The sequence below is a fragment of the Solanum verrucosum genome, unplaced genomic scaffold (genome assembly GCF_900185275.1).
Source record: "Solanum verrucosum unplaced genomic scaffold, falcon-dt-bn FXZP01000060.1, whole genome shotgun sequence".
NCBI lineage: Eukaryota > Viridiplantae > Streptophyta > Magnoliopsida > Solanales > Solanaceae > Solanum > Solanum verrucosum.
This window is the reverse complement of record NW_026020129.1, coordinates 10,848,561-10,869,680: the sequence shown is the minus strand read 5'-3', so window position 1 is coordinate 10,869,680 and position 21,120 is coordinate 10,848,561. Positions and strand designations below refer to the sequence as shown.

The window sequence follows — 21,120 nt, the reverse complement described above, 5'->3', positions numbered from 1 at the left end:
TCATCAATTAAATGTCATAACTTACTAGAAATTTTGAGTCAATGACAAAGAAGTTGACTCGTAAGAATACTAAACAAATCAAAATTGACTAATCCTTAATTAAAACACGTCATTAACATTCTACTAAGTAATTAGTGTGTTGCTAAACTTGCCGTGACCGTTACATAACCGGCGTTTTCCGGTAATCACGGAGCTTTTGCCTTTTTGAGTTATTATGTGTGACGTGCTTTTAAATTTCTTGTTCTCATTACTTTTCATAGAATTATTTATTTATTTATTTATATTTTTAGTATTTAATTAAAAAGTTTTCACTTTTTTAGAAGTACAAAATAAACCAAATTGGCCGTTGAATGCGGTTGAACTAGAAGACACGAGAATAGGTCCCCAATTTATTATTTAATTATTTTGCTATTTCTTTTTTTGGTTATTTGAGTAAAAAATGAGTTTTTGTTTTGGTGCTATATATAATAGTGTTAAAAAAATTTATATAATTTGTTTACTTATATGTTTGGATAACTTTCACCCCTCTAAGCTAGCTTTCAAAGTTAAGTTTGGTTTAAAATTTATTTTCTTATCATTGATATTAGAATCAGCTTTCGGAGTTAGTAGTCTCATATCGGTGACAATTTTATCTAGCATATATAGATGTGTCAGAGATATAGTAATCTCACATTAGTGAAAAGAATAATTTTAATTATGTGGTAGAATTGTAAGTAATTCTTCATTCTTAAGCAAATGTCTTGAGTTTGAGTCTCTTAGATATGATGTCGTCTTTTATAGGGAGCACTATACCCCTCAATAAAAGGCTTTTCGACACGAATCCAGATTTAGTTGGACTCCAATCTGCTAAATTTGTTTTTAAGGCTGAATTACGTCAATCGTTCATTTTTCTATTATAGTAATCCGATAAACATGATATTTAACTTGTTATTACGTGATAAAATTATTAAATAATTTCTAAAAGGATTATGTTGACAATTTATATAACTTAAATGCTAAAAAAAAGTTTATTACTTTTCACAAAGTAGAAAATAAAAGGAGAAAAATAAATAAGATTTTGCTCATCTATCAACACTTGCCGTTAATTGCGGTTGAGAAGTAAAAGACACGAGTATAGGTCCCCATTTTATTTTACTCCTTTTTTATATTTCTTTTCATCTTTTTTTAATTTTATTTTATTAAAGTTTTAGATGTTTGTGAAAAAGGGCAGACGGTTCAGAGAAATAACGAAAATGCCACTTGTTATTTGACCCGCCGGCGCCGTAGTAGTAGGTTAAAATTTATGGAAGATGTCGGTGGTAATGTGAAAATGGGGAAAGGGCAAAATTGGCAAGTAAAATTTTTAATTACGACGGTGTGTTATTTGTCGGGTTTTTTTTTATAGCATTTAAAATTTTACTTTAGTTAAAATTATGAAAATAATATTATTTTTTTCTTTTGAATGATGAGTTAATGAACCAATAAAGATAAGTTAATCCATGTGTATATTTACAAATTAGCATGTTGTATGCACACGGATTAACTCGTGTTTTTATAGCACAACACTCGTGTTGAGTTGTTATTATTGAGTTTAGAGTCTTGAATAGATTGCAGTAATAAATTGAATGAAAGTGAGAATAACGTCAAGTCACCGTGCTTTTTATGTTGATTTTATTTTTTTAAATCTCACGTGACACAAGAAAGTTAGGCACCTTACAAGAATGAGTTCAAAATTAACTATTGAAGCTTTGTCTGAATTAAAATTGCAAATTACGCCTTAAACGAATTTCGGTTTATTGGTATATCATTCTCATTTGCTTTAAGTATATATAGTTTTTTTTTCTTTTTCATATTCGTATGTGATCCCATTACTTTTGTGTACCTTCTATTTTTCTTTATTATAAAAAAAATGGTAATAATTTTTCTTTATTATTTAGTTGTAGTTGTACCAAACTTCTTGAATATTGAGCATATACACTATATATATGCATTCAAATTGGCTTTACAAACTACAATAAATTCAAATTTCAAATGACTTTTGCAATTAATGCAAAGAGAGGGAAAAATAGCAGCGGAATTTTAGCGATTTGTCCAATTTAATAATACAAATTTGCAAATATTTAATTAATTAACAACTTAATTAAAACACAATTTCTAAGTGGGTATGTTGCTTAAATTTGCAATTAATCCAGATATTATGCATCCATCATTTGACTTATTCTTGGACTTTGGAATTTGAGTTCCCCATTAATACGTTTTTTTTTAATTTCATTCTATTTGGTCAATGTATTTTGTACTTTATTTTTAATTAACTTAATTTAATTAAATACATTAATTTATAATTGAACACTACCATAAATCTACAAGTACTTCAAAATGGCATGTTTTCCGGGAAGTTTCTGATTTTTTTTTCATTATTTTTTTATGGTGCATTTAATGCTGTCTTCAAAATAAAGTAATTATTTAATTATTTATTTATATATGTCAATGGAATTTCAATTCGTATAAAATGCTTAGTTGTTCCACTGAGCTATTGCGTGGAAGCTTGTTAATTGTAGATCCAATTTGTTTTTTGAAAATATTAAAAAATAAATTTTGTGATAATGCTTGAAAATTTAGTATTTTAAAGTATTTATAATTATTTACTTTAGTTCAAATGGAATTCAACCTCTTCATTATTTACTCTTGATCGGCGGGGCCGGGGAGGAGCATCTCAAAGTATGGGGCAAAGAATGTTGTATGTAGTAATAACGAACTGAGCTAATCTCAAGGTCTATGTCAATCAATTGGAATCAAACGAAGATTGAAGGATCATTTGATTCATTAAGAGGTATAGTGGTGCCTCTGCCCGACACCATTTTAGGACGACTTAGCGCTAATCAGGCGATAAGCTGCTCAATATTTCTTGACGAAGAGAATGACATACTTATGTCTCGTGATGAAATTCTGAATGTGTAACCACAATATCAAAAGAAATTCTCCTTTGACCCGAAAATATTGCATATATCTAATTTTTATTTTATAAAATTAGTATGAGTGTAGTCAGTATAGGTTGCATGCGCTTCAATCCTGGAATGTACTCACCGCTAGCTTCTCTAAAATTGTATGAGATTAATGTTACGAACTTTCAGAATCCACAAAAGCCTTCGTAAAAAATCAATTATAATGCTCGTTACGATTCATGATTTGATCTATTACCATGTCTATTAATCGATTCATAATTACTTCTCGCGCATTACATGTAATTGTATGTTAGAAATAAATTTTCTACGTAGAGATTATGATAAGTTTATTATATCATGTGTGCACGAGGACAGTCTATCAATTTCTACTATTAAAGAAACTTCCTAATAAATTCCTATATATATAAATTCCAATATATCATATGAAATTAAATCTAGAGAAATAAGCCATGTGAAGTATGTGAAAGCAACACAAAATAATAAAACAAAATTGTCTTGGGATACATTAAGGGTTCAGAAAACAGATAAGCAATCACATGAGAATTTTTTTCATGAATGAAAAACTATATAGTATATCATTAATTATAAATAATATAATTATATATATATAAAATATACTTGTAGTTGTACACTTGTTATATTATTATTGTTACTAGCATTTATATGTTTTGTAAATGTGAACAGTTGAGGTCCTTAAAAGGAATGTGAACAAGTGCACTATGATTAATGTTGTGTCATACCAAATTTATTAGAGTAAAAGTTGTGTGTTATTTTATTTATTTTTAATTAAAGGTCTCATATTTGAATCATCTTATAATGTACAGAGTCGAGAGTCGCCTTTGTTTGAAAGCGTTTTATCCCAATATAGAATTTTTCGACAAGAATTCTAATTTAGTCGGGCCATAAATATCGAATACCAAGTGAAAAAATAAAATAAATAAAAGTTAGGTTATTTGTTTTTTCTTTCTATTAGAAGGGGTGACATATATTCTAATCATGTTTTATTAAGTTGTTATTATTATTATTACTATTATTATCAGTATAATGAAGGTAAGAACTTAGATAAATCACTTTAGAAATCAATATTCTTTACTTCTCTTTTAGCTCATAGTATTAAGAGTTCATGTACTTAAACAAAGTAAATGAAGTGACAAGACAAATCGTTTCAAAAGTGTCTTTAAATATTCACTAATCGATTTTTTGCCTTAAAAAGCAAATATTCTAGTGGAATTTAAATTGATTGTGTGAACTTTTAATTTTTTTCTTGATAGTAAAATTTGTTGTTTGTTGTTTAAGAATTTATAATATTTAGATAGTTCCTATCATTCATAGATAGCGTTTGATATTCATTATATATATTGAATAATACTTAATTAGTTGCTCAACATTAGTCGAACAAGTGTAAAATGTTGAAAAACGAACAAAATTCACTTGTAGATATTAATTGAATATCCTGCATTAAGAATATAAGTGTTTCAAACACATTTAAGTTTTCGAACCATACTAATAAAATACTTGCACTCATACGTCTTAAATAAAATTCATGAATCAGCATAAAACCATAACTTTGTTCTTGAAATTGTCATAAAAAAATTATAAATTTCAAATTTCAAATTCTAAATTTACCGAACGAAAGTAATATAGTTGGGATTTGACATGAGAGGCTTTAATAAGGGGTAAATTGGCTTCTAGTAGTTGTGAGAAGCTCAACTACACAATATAGAAGGAATAAATGCCATGGGGGCCAAATGGCCTTTAATATGATGGCATATATATGAGCGGTTGGTTTGTACTTTGTACCTATTATTATTTTATTTTATTTTGTTATTTCTCACTCGATATTTATAGTACATATTGGAGCTTCGATTAAATTTAAATTTCGCACTGTAAGACTCATTCTTGAGCGGCGCTCCCAATAGAATTTTCTCCATATATATCCATAATTCAAACTTGAGATCTGATTAAGAGTCGAACAGTCCCACCACTGAATCACAACCCACGTTTGGTTACTTTGTACCTACTATTATTATTAGCTTACATTACACCCTTTTTTGTTGCTGACAATGACCTAGGTTGATCTTCACTAAGATATGCTTGTCCAATCCATGGAACCACCATATCTCTCCCTTTAGAAGAATCTTGTTGTCAAGCACCACTAGAGTTAAGTCCTTTCACACAACTTATTACATGTGTTCCATAAATGTCCTGTGATTTAAAAACAAATAAGAGGGGCATCCAATCACACTCACCAATAGGAAATTCGTGATCGAGATGCTTATTCAGACTATCGTGAGACTGTTTAGTTTTTACCTTTCAGATGATGGTGTGTTCCGCAACAATAATATATTAATCCTATTATGAGAGTATTCAAGCAATGGCAACATTTCTATCGATGGTTGAGATGTTTAGTCGATTCACTAGCTTGTTGATTGGTCAAATCATATCCAAAAGTTCATGAATTACGAGTTTTTTTATTGTAACAATTTAAATATAGATCGACGTGAGGCGATTTAGTCTTCTACTTCAAACGATGTTGCCACAATAATAATTCAACATAATACAAGAACTTATGAGTATTAACGACACATTGACAAAATCTCCATCAATATTGAACTCCTCATTGATCGGTAGGTTTTAATTGTAACAACTTAAATATAGGTCATTGTTAGACAATTTCGGTTTTTACTCTTCAAATGATTGTTACAACAATAATAATCCAACCTAATATATACGAGAATAGTGACAAAGCCAGAATTTAAAAAAAACACATGAACTAACATACATACATCTACTATACATACATAAAAATAATTTTAAACATATATAAATAGTAATATTCCCCCCCTAACAGTATGTTGGCTCCGCCTTGCACGAGAACATACGAGCACTAGTGCGCTAAATATATCTATAGCAACCAATAGCTAAGATGTCCGGTCGCTATTAGCAGTAACACTACAATAATAATAATAACAACATATACAACATAATTTCTCAAATATAATCTGAAAAATATAAAATATACGCAAAACTTACCTCAATATTTATATTTAATTTAACTATAACATAAAATCTTGAATTCTCCTCCATATTCCAATAATTACTAATTGAGCATGCTATATGATATTAAATGTTATGGTTCAATAATAGAATAAAGATATTTGAGTATCCCATTCTCATACCAAACTTTTAGGGACCATTTTGGTCCTCACGTGCTAACCGCGTGCACGGGACCCTATATATATATAAGGATTATTTTTTTTCAATAAAAAAACAATTGAAAATCATTCAATTATAAGAAACTAAGAATAATTATTCTTCATGGATCCAATTGCATCACTCATTTTGTTTAATAATTTGAATTAATCATTTAGCAGGAAAAATATAAATTGATAAATTTCATTGTTGCCCTTTTAATTGAAATGATAAATGTGATTCAAAAATTATTTTAGATCGCAAGTTCAATGTATCATTTTTTGAAGTTATTTTGAAATCTTGGATTTGGTCACGGATAACGATGTGGTATGATATGTTCACAGGATTAGCCTAAATTAACTTAACAGAAATTAATCCGCTATAAAATTAACATTCCTTATTTTTTATAGAGGAATCTCCTAAATTCAAATAAGATCTTTATTTGCTTCATCAAAAGCCTAATATAATTAAGATAAATCTGCTCTTTCAATTCACCAATTCGATCTTTGCTCTTGAGAAAGACAATATTTGATGTCTTAATTTTATTTCATGAATGCCCAAATTTGTATGTGATATGTGAAGTCTTCAAATTAATTTGGAAATTTTATTCTTACATACTCACTAGTCACCAAAATTACGTAATTATCTGCACAAATCAAGCAATAAATTCCACAAACAACAAAGAAATTAAATTAATTTAGTGTGGACTTCATGTAATTAACAGCTATATTTATACATTACATAATACAAAAGTCAAAACAATTAAGTCAAACTAATTCCCGTGATGGTGTAGATATGGCAATTATTAAATCAATTAAGGAGAAAAAATTCCACCTATCACAACAAGAAAAAAATAATTTCTTATTGACCACGACTTGTTCAAATATTTTAAATTTTTTTTTACTATGTAATTTTTTATATTTCAAATAGAGGTAGTGGGAAGAGGGTGGAATACAATAAATAAATCTGAGTTTAAATTTTAGACATCGATGGAAAGCATACAAAGTATTTACATAATCATATCATTTATAACATAATGAAATATAAGTGCTTATCACAACAAGTCAAATTATATCGCTAATGTGCGATATTTATAAATTATCAATGTGGATATTATAATGAAATATAAGTATACTTGTCATGACAAGTCAAATTATATTGCTAATGTGCGATATTAAAGGATGTGATGCAGTAATGAAGATTTATGCCTCCTTATAAATTACCCAAAAGTATCAAAATTGAGCATGGAAAATCGAGTCATCTTCGATAGATAACATTAACTATCTTATCTACGAAATGTTAAATTGATAAAAGTGTACTATTTCCTTTTCTAAGAAGAAAATATGGACATTGGACTAGCTAGGTGTACTAGTTGAGGCGCAAATCAAGCAATCGTGGAGTTAATTTTGTATATTTTAAATCTCATTAGTAAAAATTCTAACTCGATCACTTACGATGAGCCAATCAAGGAGACAGGTGCTGCATCAGCCTAAATTTTTGTTTGTGTTTTTCTGGTAAGAATGTTTGGATTCTACTACATTTTAATTTGAGATTAAACTATTTTTGTTATTTTTTTGTTACATCTAAGTGTCCATTTCTCTTACATGTGCAATTCCTCCCACTTATTTGTTTGTTTCCAAATATTTGATTTTTCAATCCCCATCATTCTGACATTTGATAGATTTGTTTTTTGGAACAATTTGCCAGTCAATCTACAAATTTTGTTTCATTTTTTTTTTACAAATTGTAAATTAAAGAAAGTACGTCATATGATGTTTAAATGGACAGTCAATATATATATATACCTTGAGAATTTTGATTATTTTTTTTAACATCGTTGTTATTCTGGTTAGCTTACATTCATTTCAATTATCTTATTAAGGACATGTTATGTCTGTCGATACAAATATTTATTGAATAACTCTACTTGACTGTTTAAATTGTAAGTATAAATACCTGGCTCTGCAACTGTATATATATTCATGCAGGTAATTCTAATTAGCTATCATGCTATTACAAGCATTTGACATATAATTACTTGAAAAATGAAAACATGATAATAAATGCTTATTAGATTAAATAGTGTTTAATCAGATAAAGTCATGTTCATAATTAATTGTTTAAATTGATAGGTTTCTACCAATTATAAATCATCTTTATAAAGGATGTGATAGTGATGGTAAAATTGAAATGAATTCCTACCATATAAAGAATGATGTAAAGAGACTTATGAATTATGATAATTAAGTTGCAAAACGTGGTAAATAATTGGAGTAAAATTAACAAGCATGTTAACAAATAATCAAATATTTAATGGCCCAACTATTAAAGTTAGAAGAATTAAGTGGAGAACTTAAAATGGGTTAATTATAATTGATACAACATAATTGTTATGTAAATGACAACCTTGATTTTGATATATATATGTATATGTAATATACTCAGTATAATAAAGTTTTTAGATTATCGATGTAATATAATATGTTATAATAAATTATTTATCATTTATAGTTTAAATTATGATTAACATAATCAAACAGAGTTGTTATTATTTTGTAAGCGACTTAATTGTGCAAATCATTTTTATACCGTGCATACAACTTAATCTCTAATTCTAATATCCATAAAAAAACAAAAAAAAGACACTGTCATTATATTCTCTTTTTTAACAAAAACAAACACAAGAATTATTGAAATAAATAATTAATCAAGGAAAAGTTTCATCAAAATGTCTTTTCATAATATTAAATGTTTTTGAATGATTCATTTTTCGTCATTATAATCATAGCTTAACCACACAAACAGTACGAAGGTTACGTTGCATTAATTAAAAAATAATAATAATTGTATAGTAGCCGTTTTGTGTGGTTATTATGAAAGAGACATAAAATAATTATTAAAAAAAGAAAAATTATAATTATAATGAATATAAATCATCTTGTTTGTCTTTAAATCTTTTAGATTTTGTACCTCTAGGCGCTCAAGTACCCTACCATTAGATCTCCTCTAAAAAGATTATTAATAGAAAATTAAAAGAACACTCCTGAAAGAGGTGACTATTATAAGTACGAGTTCGATAAAACTCAATAATTTTGATTTAAATTTTATATTTATATAAAAAAAATTAATATACAGAAAATAATTTAACAACGAACTCAATAAGTAAAAAAGAATTGTATCTAGATTCATAAGCTAAAAATCTTGATTTTACCTATTTGTATTAGAGACAAGAAAACTTTAAATTAAATTAGGGATCTTTACACAAATAGCTAGTTGAATTCATTTTTTTAGTCAGTATCTATAAAATTTACATGAGTTTCAAACCTATCCGACTAATAAAAAGAACCGAGTTGAAAGTCATTTGACCATATGAAAAGAAGAAAGTCAAAACTTATTCCTAACAAATCGCTAGATTGAAGCAGTAAGTCAGCAACATGAGGAGGTTCAATTCTCGTTATGTGCAATATGACGGAAAAGATCGATTCAACGAGATATGTCTTTAGCTATATTATGATTTTTTTAATTTGAATAGTTGGGTGGATAATAATTCTAATTAATAAATAAACAAACATTTTTCCTAACAAATTACGCATGGAGAAACTAGAACAAAAAAGCATCCACTTTGTGCTTTAAAAGTGATAATATAATAAAAGAAAAAGATGCAAAGGGGACATAAGGATTACGCGGGAAAAAAAAAGTAGAAAAAAGATACTAATATCTCTTATTTAGTGGTCCAAAATAATGATACCTTTAATTAAGAAAAAATAAAGGATGGAATTTAATTTCATTGAGTTGACAATATTTTTAATGAAATATATATATATAACAAATCATTTTCTTCGAATACTCCTCTTTTGAATTGTTGATATATCAAAACTAAAAAGTTATTTTACCATACAAAAATAACGATAAAATCTATATATTATAACTCTTTTCAAATTATTTTTATAAAATTACACATATTATTATTATTTTATAACAATAATAACATATGAAAATGTGATTAAGATTTGGCCCACTAATATAAGCAACAAAAATTAGGCTAACTACCATTTTCGATGCTCTTGTCTTTTTTCTTTTTTTGTTAAATGTTATTATCATAGTTAATAAGATAGTGAAATGATGATATAAAGATGTTGGAATTGCAATAATATGGTGATGTAATGGAATTCCAATTACATGATGTTGTCGAGGAGAATACCATACGTATGAATTTTCGAGAATTCAGTAATTTTTATCCGAATTAGTAAAAATCTATCAAATATTTAACTGTATGTTAAGATATTATTATATATACATATTCGTTATAGAAATTCATAAATTTTAAATTCTTGATTAAAAAGTACTAGAAAACTCTGGTTAGCACAAAAGATAGACTATAACTCTAGTTCGTATCAAAACAAGAAGCTATCTCAAATTTAAATTTACTATTCATCGATATAATTTATAAGCCACGATTTAAAAATCTTGAATCCGTCGATTAAAATACAAATAACAAAAAAGGAACAACATTGAGTGAGATGTTTGAAGAGGGAAATGAAAATCAAAGCATAGAGCCCCACAAAAAAAAGTGTAAAAAATAACACAATCTCCCAAACTTCTTCTTTGTTCACTTTTCCCATGCAGAGATTTCTAAGTGCGACCGTTGAAAAGCCAAAAGAAAAAAAAAAGGAAAAAAAAGTGAGGTCTTACACAGCGTGAATTTAAATTAGTCAAATTATATGAATATAAGATATCAGATTTTTAAAAATGTTTATATACATCAACTAGTATAAGTATTGTAATAAAGTATTTATAGTAATTATTATTTCGTAAGAAACGTGTAAAATTCAAAATGAACAAATAAAAGTAAATAGGCGGAATATATGAGAAAAGTTGGGGATAGATTATGTATTTTATTTTTTATTATGGGGTGGAAAATGAAAATTGCAAAAAGTTAAGGAGACAAGAGAATCTAAGGGGATATTGTATAGATAGATACATTTAACGTCCCTACTCCCTGCTAAACTAAAAATTGACATTTGGGCCCTTCATCTTTTTGTAACTACTTGCTCATCCCCCAAATATATATTTATTTATTTATTAACAGTTTGGCGTTTTTCATCCTTTTACAGAGACTACACTTAACTACTTTCGTTTTAATTTCATGTCGAGTTAAATTAAGATAAATAAATTGAAATAGAAAAAGTATAAATTTGCATCAAAAGAAAATTATGGATAATTGTACAATAAAGTTCTCAGCTTGCGCAAATTTACTTTGTTACACATATTTTTGAGCTTCATAATAGGGTAGTCCGAAAATAAAAATGTCAAGATTGACAGTCAGACAAGAATTCTGCCATGTTCCTTATCTACCTAAGACTTTTGAATCTCAAGATTTTATTCGTTTTTATATATGATCTTTTTGTGAGATATGCCTTAGTATATAGGAAAAAGGACATATATACCTCCGAACTATCGTAAATAGTATACAGATATCCGTCGTTATACTTTTGGGACATTGGTGCCTCTGTCGTCCAAAATCTAGAGCATATATATCCTTTATACTAACAGAAATACACGTGTCATAATCTTATCCACCGATCAACATTTATTAAATATTGGATCGACGGATAAGATTGTGTCACATGTCCCTATTTAGTCTTCCGTTAGAGTGAAGGGTATATATGCTCTAGTTTTTGGATGACAGAGACACCAACGTCCCAAAAGTATGACAGAGGATATCTGCATATCATTTACGATAATTTGAGGGTATATTTATCCTTTTTCCCTAGTATATACTTCCTAGTTCAAACCCTACCAAGGGATAGTGGGTTGCTACCCTCAATATACTTAAAGGATTCAACGAACTCGTTGAAATGATATTGAATCTACACTGTATAATTATACGAAAAAGACATTATACAAAAGCGTAGGTGAATATAAACATAAAAAACACGTTTGAACAACAACAACAACAACATTTGTAGCCTTAGGTGTAACCGAACTCTCAATTATAATGTACTTGGAACTAACACAAACCAAAAATTTACCATCATATAGTTATGTGAGTGGGTCCCAATGGACAACTTCATCTCATGTACCTATCATAATCAACGGTGATTAACATTGCGAGATCACGGGACACGTGTGGCAACATGTGATCTCTCGTGCATGTTCTTATCCTGGACCCCACCATGTGGCAGGCCCACATCAATAGCACGTGTTTTTGTCCAGCCTGATCTAATCAGGAGTCGAAACGTGTCAAAACATGAAAGCTCCCTCCTAATGAAATTAAGCTAATTAATTTGGGAAATAAGACCCAAAAAAAACTGAGATATTTAATTATAGAGTAAATTATCGAAGGTTATACTGAAATGAATAAAACCCCTTTATATTTAAGAGGATTAATCACCATTTTAGGCTCGAGTCCTTTAAATAAATAAATAAAAATTGATAGAAAATGTTTGAATTAATCGAGACTCCAAAGTGAATATTGAACTGCGCAAAGAGGGTCTAGAAACATCTTGCTAAGTGTTTAATCTGTCATTGATGTATACATATCATGTGACAAACAGTTGATAGAAAAATCACTTTTATGATTGTTTTAGTCCCATGATATTATTTAATTTTTCTCCTATAAATTATGACAACTCTTACAAAAAACTTCAATAATGCTTATTGAAACCATATAACTATCATAAATAACATGTGACAATCCACCTGTTTCTCTAGTGATTGTATTTATGTTTACGTCTTTAACTTGAAATCTTGAATCCGCCTCTTTATAATAACGTACCCAGTGTATTCTCATAAGTGGGGTCTACGGAAAATAAGGTACGCAGACCTTACCTTTACCTCAGAGGGGCAGCTTCCGATAAACCCTCAACTCAAGAAAACGTTTTATGAAGAAAAAAAAGTACAAGAATCTGCCTCTTTGACATTACATAATCATACACTTGGATATTATACTGATGCTTTGGACTTTATAGGCCCATAAAAGCAAGAATACTGAGCAAGTAAGAAGGAAAAAAAGCAAAAAGAAACTCAAGCTAAAGGGTATTTCTCATCAAGCCCATAAAATGGGACTTCCCTCTTTCAAAGATACTGAAGCGGAAGAGTCCGAGGGGACAACCCGAGATGGCAAGAGGTAACAATTTGAATCGTAATGCCACGAGTCACAACTACTGTGCAATTAAGTCATTTCTATTCTCTATACTTGCCAAGTGGAAGGGAAAAAAGGTTGATGCAAAGAAAGCATTTCACGGACACTCATCAAGATTAATCTTTCCAGCCTTCCTTACTAGACCGTCGTGAGGAGATGATTTTAGAAGAGAGCGAAGGAGTGACTGGCAAGGATGGTGCTTTGGGTGCCTCCTCGTCGTCCCAATTGTCATCCCAGTTATTGTCCCATCCATCAGTTGAGAGCGTTTCTACCTTTCCGCCACTGGAAACTGGTAAAGCATTGTCCAGTTTTTGATACGTGTGGCCATTGCTTACTAGAAGCCTCCGCTTGATGTACAACAAGATTGTAGCTACTAATGCAATTGCAACCAAACACATTATTCCAAAGGATGGGAGAACATAATTGAACTGAGATGTTTTATCAGTGTTGTCAATCAGACCCCTGAAATCAAGTGAACATTGACCGTCTCCTGCCTTCAGAATGATGATGTTGTCATTTCCTCCATTCCCTATAGAAACCTTCATCTGCATCAGGAGCAAGCATCACAACTTCGTGTTAAAAATAGTAAAACACTTGCAAAATTAAGACTTAGAAATATTAATCTTTGCCAGATCACTTCAGAAATCACCATTTACTAGCTTTCAAACAGTTATTTTTAAGCGATGAATCCTCTTGATGAGAAAATTACATAGTTTAAAATTCCCAAGTTCTTATCAGGCATCAACAAAAGGTGGTCGACTCTCAAATAAACGGGATATATCCATGTGACATTGGTATGTGACCAAATACTCATGAACTGTCTATAATGCTACCTTATTTAGACAACTTTGAAAGGAATGCAAAACAGAAAAATTGGTCAAGGAATGTTTCATCTGATAGTAATTAAGGAGATCCCTCCAGCAGATGAATAATACACAGATTTAGTCACTCTTCTCCATTGTTCAGATCAGCGGACCAGTCTGCATATTTTATGCCCTTTAAGAACCTCAGAATAAAATGGCATCAAACCATATGTCTGAGCAGCAGCAGTGTTGCGCAGATATCAACAAGCTTGACGATAAAACAGCTCATTAACCTTTAATTACTCCTTAAGTGAAACAAGAAGCCATAATCACTCCTGGACTTTTATTATCATTTCAAATGTGATATACCTGAGAAACACTCACTGAAGAAAATGTATTTGTTACAGCTTACAACTGTAAATGATATATCTACTTCAGCAAAATCCCATTCATGCAAACAACACAGAATGACAACACAAGAAGTATTGATAAAGGGCAGTGCACCAAACTCATAAGCTGTAGCTACCTAAAGGCTAAAACTTAGATAAACCATCAAAAGGTTTCTAACATATCCCAGACATACCTCAACTTAAAATTGCTAGCAGACTACTAAGATATCATCATACTAATTCATCATCAGAAATACTTTCTCAGAGGTCCATAAAGTTCATATTGGTTATACATAATTAATATCATAACATAGTTGAATTGACAGAGGCGCTCAATTTTCCAGATTGGTCCAGGGAGGAGGGGGGTTGTTTCTCGATTGCGGCTGTAGTTAAACTCCACCATCTTTTTCTACTTAAAACGAAAGACAGCACTTAAAGGAAGTGGTAAGCCATAGCTACAATTGATGTCACTATTATTTGAGAGGAAAAGGGGCAAATGAACAATCATATTCTTTCCCCCAAGACAAATCATGATTAAACTATGGGTAACCATCTGGAGGACATCGATACCATGGAAAGAAATATTGCCTGAAATCTCTGTCTTTTGGGACAGTTAAGCTTAGGGTTAAAAGTAGGGAAGGTTTACATTCAAGGTGGCCACCTATTCATCAAAGATAACCATTTAAAGAGACTGGTAAGTCTTTTTCATCTATTAAGATAACCAGAACCTCCATTTCCTCACTTAGTTCTACATCCTTTCCAATAATGGGTGATAGATAATATAAGAACTTGATTAAAGTTCTAAAATAAGATAAGGCAAATCATAATTATACTATAAGCAAATCCATATTGAGAACATCAATGCTGGGGAAAGAGCTATATCCTCAAAAAGTCAAAATCTCTCTGCTTTCGGGGCATTTAAGCTCAATGGGGTTTCAAGTAGGGAAGCTTGACATTCAAGGTGGCCACCTATTCATCAGATTTAATTCAGAATGCTCTAAGATACTGCTAGAAAAGTATTATTACCTTCTTGTTTTCCTTCCCTTGGAGTTCAATCTCGTTATGCTCCAGTTTTACAAACTCAGGAGCCATAATAGAAATGCTGGCAGTGTCTTTTCCCTTGTTCTGAACCAAAAGTGAGAGGTCTGGAGATTCTGCAAGGGAAAGCAACAGGTTATTACTCCAACTGAAATGGCATGACTTAACGAGAAAAATGAACAATCCATCTGATTACAAGATAGACACTTCCACCTGGAGAATATCCTACTTATGGTACACTATACTGACAGGAACACTTTGAGCCATTCGCTAAAGACATGTATCACGAGCACACATCATACAGATGAAGCAGCACCTATTTTATTTTGGAGGCCCCCAGTTACATGTTTAATATCGGACATGAGCTGATGCAATAATTTCCAGCGCATGATAAATGCTGATGCATGAAAGTCCACTTAACTCTACCTATTTTGACAGTGGATTTCCATGGCCTACCCCAACTTCTTTTGGACTTGATGCAAGGAGAAGGAGTAATAGATGTGAGTAGAATAACTAGTCACTATTCTGACTATTCTTTTACAGATAGGGGAAGAAAGCAGTGCCTGCGGTGACCTTGCCCTTTGAGACAAAGTTGACAAATTGATAAAACTCCAATTAGTTTCCGTTTTCCGTGATAACTCCCGCACATCAAAGAATGTTCTCAAGCTAGATATGAAACTGTAAATTCAAAGAAAGATAATGTTCCATTTCCCTCTCCAAAACTACTAATAGGAATATATCACTGGCACAGTCTATGTGAAGTAACCAACCATGGAAGTTGTCTATCATTACAATCTCTAAATTTAGTACTGAAACTAGACTTCTACAATAACTGATCATACTGACTAACAGGAGCAGAACAAAATCAATTTTTGGGATAGGAAGTAGGGGAAAAATAATATAACTATAGTTATCAGGAGAGAGTGATACTAATTCCTATTTGAAGATTATTGCACAAGAATTGAGTATTAAAGACAAAGATACGCAGGCAGCCTAAAAATAAGAAAGAAATTTCAAAATACACTTGAAGGTGTAAATAAAATATTCAATGCCAATTCAATAAATGAACTTAAAGGCTAGCTCCGGTCCTCCAGCACAGAGCACTTTCTGATTTTGAGTCATGAACATTTTTTAAGAACATTCAAAGTTTACAAGTAACTTCAAATACATATTTAATGACATATAAAAGGATAAATTTGGATCACTTAATCAGCTATAGGAAAATATGGCAAAAGTATTTATTGCCAATTTGCCATAATGTACAGATAAACCACAACTTCTTTGTTGATAAAAATATGAAAGGAAGCAAATATATCTATAAATGGAAAATCTGAAGGACCACACACGTACCATTTCCCGGAACTCTTAGACATGCAACCAATGCCTTTTCCTCTATTGTGCAACTATAAGATGAATCACATTCTTCTCCATGAAAGCTCTCCTTTCTTGCAGGCAATATCTCCTCTCTAGACTGAATTCCATCAGGAAGAACCTTTCCCTTCTCCTCCTGCTTCCCAGAACTACTATTGTTTGCTTTCTCTTGCTGTTCAGCTTCTTTTATATCCTCTTGCCCGTCATCTCTCTCGGAACTACTATCTTTTCCTTTCTTCTCCCCTTCACCTTCTTTCAACCCTCCTCTCTCATCACCCCTTTTCACATTACTATCATCTAACTTGTTCTTCCCCACAACATTCACCAACTCACCAATACTTTCACTACTATTATTCATTTTCCTCCGATCCCCAGCTTCCTTTGACCTCATTCCGCTATTCGAACTATCATTTTCTAATTGAACATCCTTTTTCCTATTCGGAACTATTGGATCTAATTTCTCATTCACACTACTATTACTACTCAAAATCACTCCATCTACACCTGTTTTTTCAGCTCCATTGATCTAACACACAAATAAACAATCAATAAGACACTTAAAATTGATCACATGGGTTTTGCTTAAAACACAAAAATCAATTTTCTTCCTAGCTATTAATTACCTCTAAATCAGCAGTAGCAGCAGCAGCAACAACAACGTAAGCAATGAGTAAAGCTATAATTACTCGACGAGTATAAATTATATGCATCTTTTCATAGAACAATAAGCTCCTTCAAACTACAAAAATCGAAAAAAAAAATTGAGTATACTGGCAAACATGAACAGATTTGTACGTTAAAAAATGAAAAAATTAGCAGAATCGAAAGCGCTTACTTATATGATTGGTGACTAAATTTGTGCATTTGAAATTGGGGAAGCCATAATGATGAGAAAGAGAGAAATCTAGGGTTTTGATTCCACCATTAGCAGATATTTTTATTTTTTTTTATGAAAAGTGACAGAAAATAATGCAACTTGCGAAGAACTTTGAAATTTTGAATAGTCTTGCACTGGACTATTTTGACGTTTTAATAATTTTAACGAAATTTTACCGTTTCGGTCCGCTTGTGTGCATCTCGATTAACTTCATATAATGTTGTGTCACCCCAGTTACAACAAATGAGAAGAAATTATTTAGCGTGTTTTGTCTCAGGTGAATTTTGAATTTGAGAGTTTATGATTCTCGACCCACTATATTAGTTTTGTATCCATTAATATGCATTTAATCAAACATTATACCATTCCATGAAATTTTATGCTTAAATCAACAAGTATAAATTTTAGGAATCGCATAGTTTTAATATGAAATTACAATTTATCCCTATTTATTTTGTAATTATATTAATCCCTGAAAAAGTAAAACAAACTGGATACATAATATATAGGTCGGATATATTAAAAACTAGATCGAATACAGTATAAAATAAATCGGATACATTAAAAACTAGCTCGGATACATTATAAAATAATTTAGAATTAAGAGAGAAATAAGGGATTTTAGAAGTTTTTAGAAATATAAGGGAATATTGGAAATAAGGAAAACATAAAACGTGTGCAATTCAATAATTTTTCCTAAATTAATTACCCTAATACGATCAACAAAATGACACATAAAAAGTTATATCATGTGCAACACAAACAAGTCATCAATATTTTGGAGTTTATTTTTAACTTGAACAATAATCTTAGAATATCCTTAGCTTACTAAAAAGGTCAAATGTTTATAAAATACTACTCGAAGTAATTGGTGTTACTCAATACATTTATAATCGCAGTTCTGAATTCGTATGTTATATTAAAATACACGTAAAACACATTTCACATAGTATATTTTTGAAATCTCGCAAAAATCACCCAAGTAAATAAATTTAGTCAAAATTGCACATATGATGGGGGTGGGTGGGGGTTGTGGATTGGGCCTTGGATTTTGAACTCAATATTTTTGCAGGAAAAATTATAGAAATCCCACATTTAAGTTTACTTATTATTATTATCCCCTATAAGTTTTACAAATCTCCAAAATTCCTTATTTTCGCGCATCAGATTAGTGTATCAGCGCTTATATTATTGTATCTCGCGCATCAGATTAGTGTATCAGCGCTTATATTATTGTATCTCGCGCATCAGATTAATGTATCAACGCCTATATTATTGTATCTCGCGCATCAGATTAATGTATCAGAGCTATATAAGTGTTGATACATGGGCGATATACAATAATATAAGCACTGATACATTAATTTGATGCGCGTGATACAATAATATATGCGCTGATACATTAATATGATGCGCGAAATACAATAATATAAGCGCTGATACACTAATCTGATGCGCGAAAATGATGAATTTCTATAATTATAAACTTTTAAGGGATAAATTATAATTTTGCCTTAAAAGTATGTGATTTCTGTAATTTGCCCATATTTGCACAACCAAAATTCCTTTGGGCCTTGCTTTATGCAAAAGGCCTTTACATGAAAAGCCCAATTATATTGTCTCAATAAGGGATGAGATAAACTTGGGCTTTTTCCTTATTGAAAGACTTTGAGGCCCATTTGGGTAATGACTAAATATTTGCAAATACAAGATTGACAATTGGCTATGTTCGCGTTTATTTATGACATGAAATAACTCGCATATGCAAATGTTAAACTTAGGAAAAATTAAATTACAAGTAAAATCGAAATACTAGCTTTCACTCACATGATTTTTAGCTATTACAATCTTCTTTAATGAAGTGCATGTCCATCATAATGACTTTTCTTCGACTTAACTTCCGTACTCGTTTTAAAGCCTAACTAATTGAGATTTATGTAGGAAGTCTCATTTTAAGGGTACAAAACTAAGTCTTAATTGATTCCAAGACAATTTCTACATACAATTTTAGGTCTATTTTGTCCCTTTTTAATGTCTTCACCATAAATTAGTGCTTCTATAGGTCGATGCAAGATATGATCAAATTATCTATACATTTTTTTCTAATTTTATCCCAAACATTTGCTACTTAAATGTCTGGAGATTATGTGCTACAGGAAAAAATAGAATAAAGATATAAACGCTAATTTTGAAATTAATTTTTCATTTTATCTTACAAGCGCGCGCACACAATTAAAAAAAAAAAACAAGAATATGAAAATCTAACGAGATTGGAATTTTTTACTGTTGACTTTTGGACCATTTCTATACTACAAAAAATAATTTCCCCTTCCAAAACTTTTTTCTATTTATAGAATCCAAAACTTTTTCTTCCAAGAAAAATGATATACTACTCCCATCTACTCTTAATTGTCATAATTTCCTTTTTTAGAGTCAATCGATAATAATTTTAACTAACATTTTAATGCATTTTTTCATCATATTGATATGCAAAAAAATTGGAACTTATAGTACTTCCCGTATACTTTTTAAATATCTATTTTTTCTGTTTAAAATATTAAATTAATATAATCTAATTTAACTTTGAAAATTAGTCATATTAACTTTCGAAAAGCAGAACGTGATAATTAAAAGTGGACAGAGGGAGTATATTGTAGAAACTATTTTTGAGTATAACACAATTATGATTAATCTAAATAAAATAAAAAATTCAGAACAAATTCTAACATCAATTCACCAATTTTGGACTTAATTAATGGCTTAGTGTATAAAGTTGAATTTAGCTTACCCTAGTCATAGGGTTCTTATTTAACAGAATATGGTTAGGCTTTAATACTACTAATTAATAGACAATGACTTCGATTAATTAAGATTATAATGAAGTTGTCAAATTATAACGGGATTGAGCAATATCGTTCATTTAAACATAATTTAAGAAAGAAATACAATTGTTAAAATACCTTTTGTTCTTCACTAAATAATTTTTCATCCAAAATATGAAAATTCTGAAAAAGTTTCTCCAACATTTCCCAAGACGGATCTAGATATACAGATTTACGTGAACTCACTAGCTTTATCATAATTTTTTATATGTATATAAAAAAGTACATAAAATATGTATAAACATCTGATTATGAACCTTGTTATCATTAACTTAAATTATACAAATTTATAAAATTTAAATTTTGAATCTCCATTGATAGATACCTCCCTTCATTAATTTATATCTTAACCTGTCCCATGCATTTATAATAACTAAAAAATCAGTATTAGTTCAAGCAATTAATACTAAGAGAAATGAGTAAGCACTATATAGTTTACTTTAAATAGTATTTATCAATTATTGAATGAGGTTCACTAATAA

General features: G+C 30.1%; 1 protein-coding gene across 1 annotated transcript; it reads right to left on the bottom strand.

The window, feature by feature from the left end:
* Positions 1-13,049: 13,049 nt before the first annotated feature.
* Positions 13,050-17,647, bottom strand: LOC125826901 (uncharacterized). Its single transcript, XM_049506245.1, has 4 exons — positions 17,503-17,647; positions 16,859-17,405; positions 15,497-15,624; positions 13,050-13,823 (listed from the first exon to the last, which is right to left on the bottom strand). Exons 1-4 carry the CDS (start codon positions 17,587-17,589, stop codon positions 13,395-13,397), a joined length of 1,191 nt encoding a protein of 396 aa, XP_049362202.1. The 5' UTR covers positions 17,590-17,647; the 3' UTR covers positions 13,050-13,394.
* Between the last annotated feature and the right edge of the window lie 3,473 nt (positions 17,648-21,120).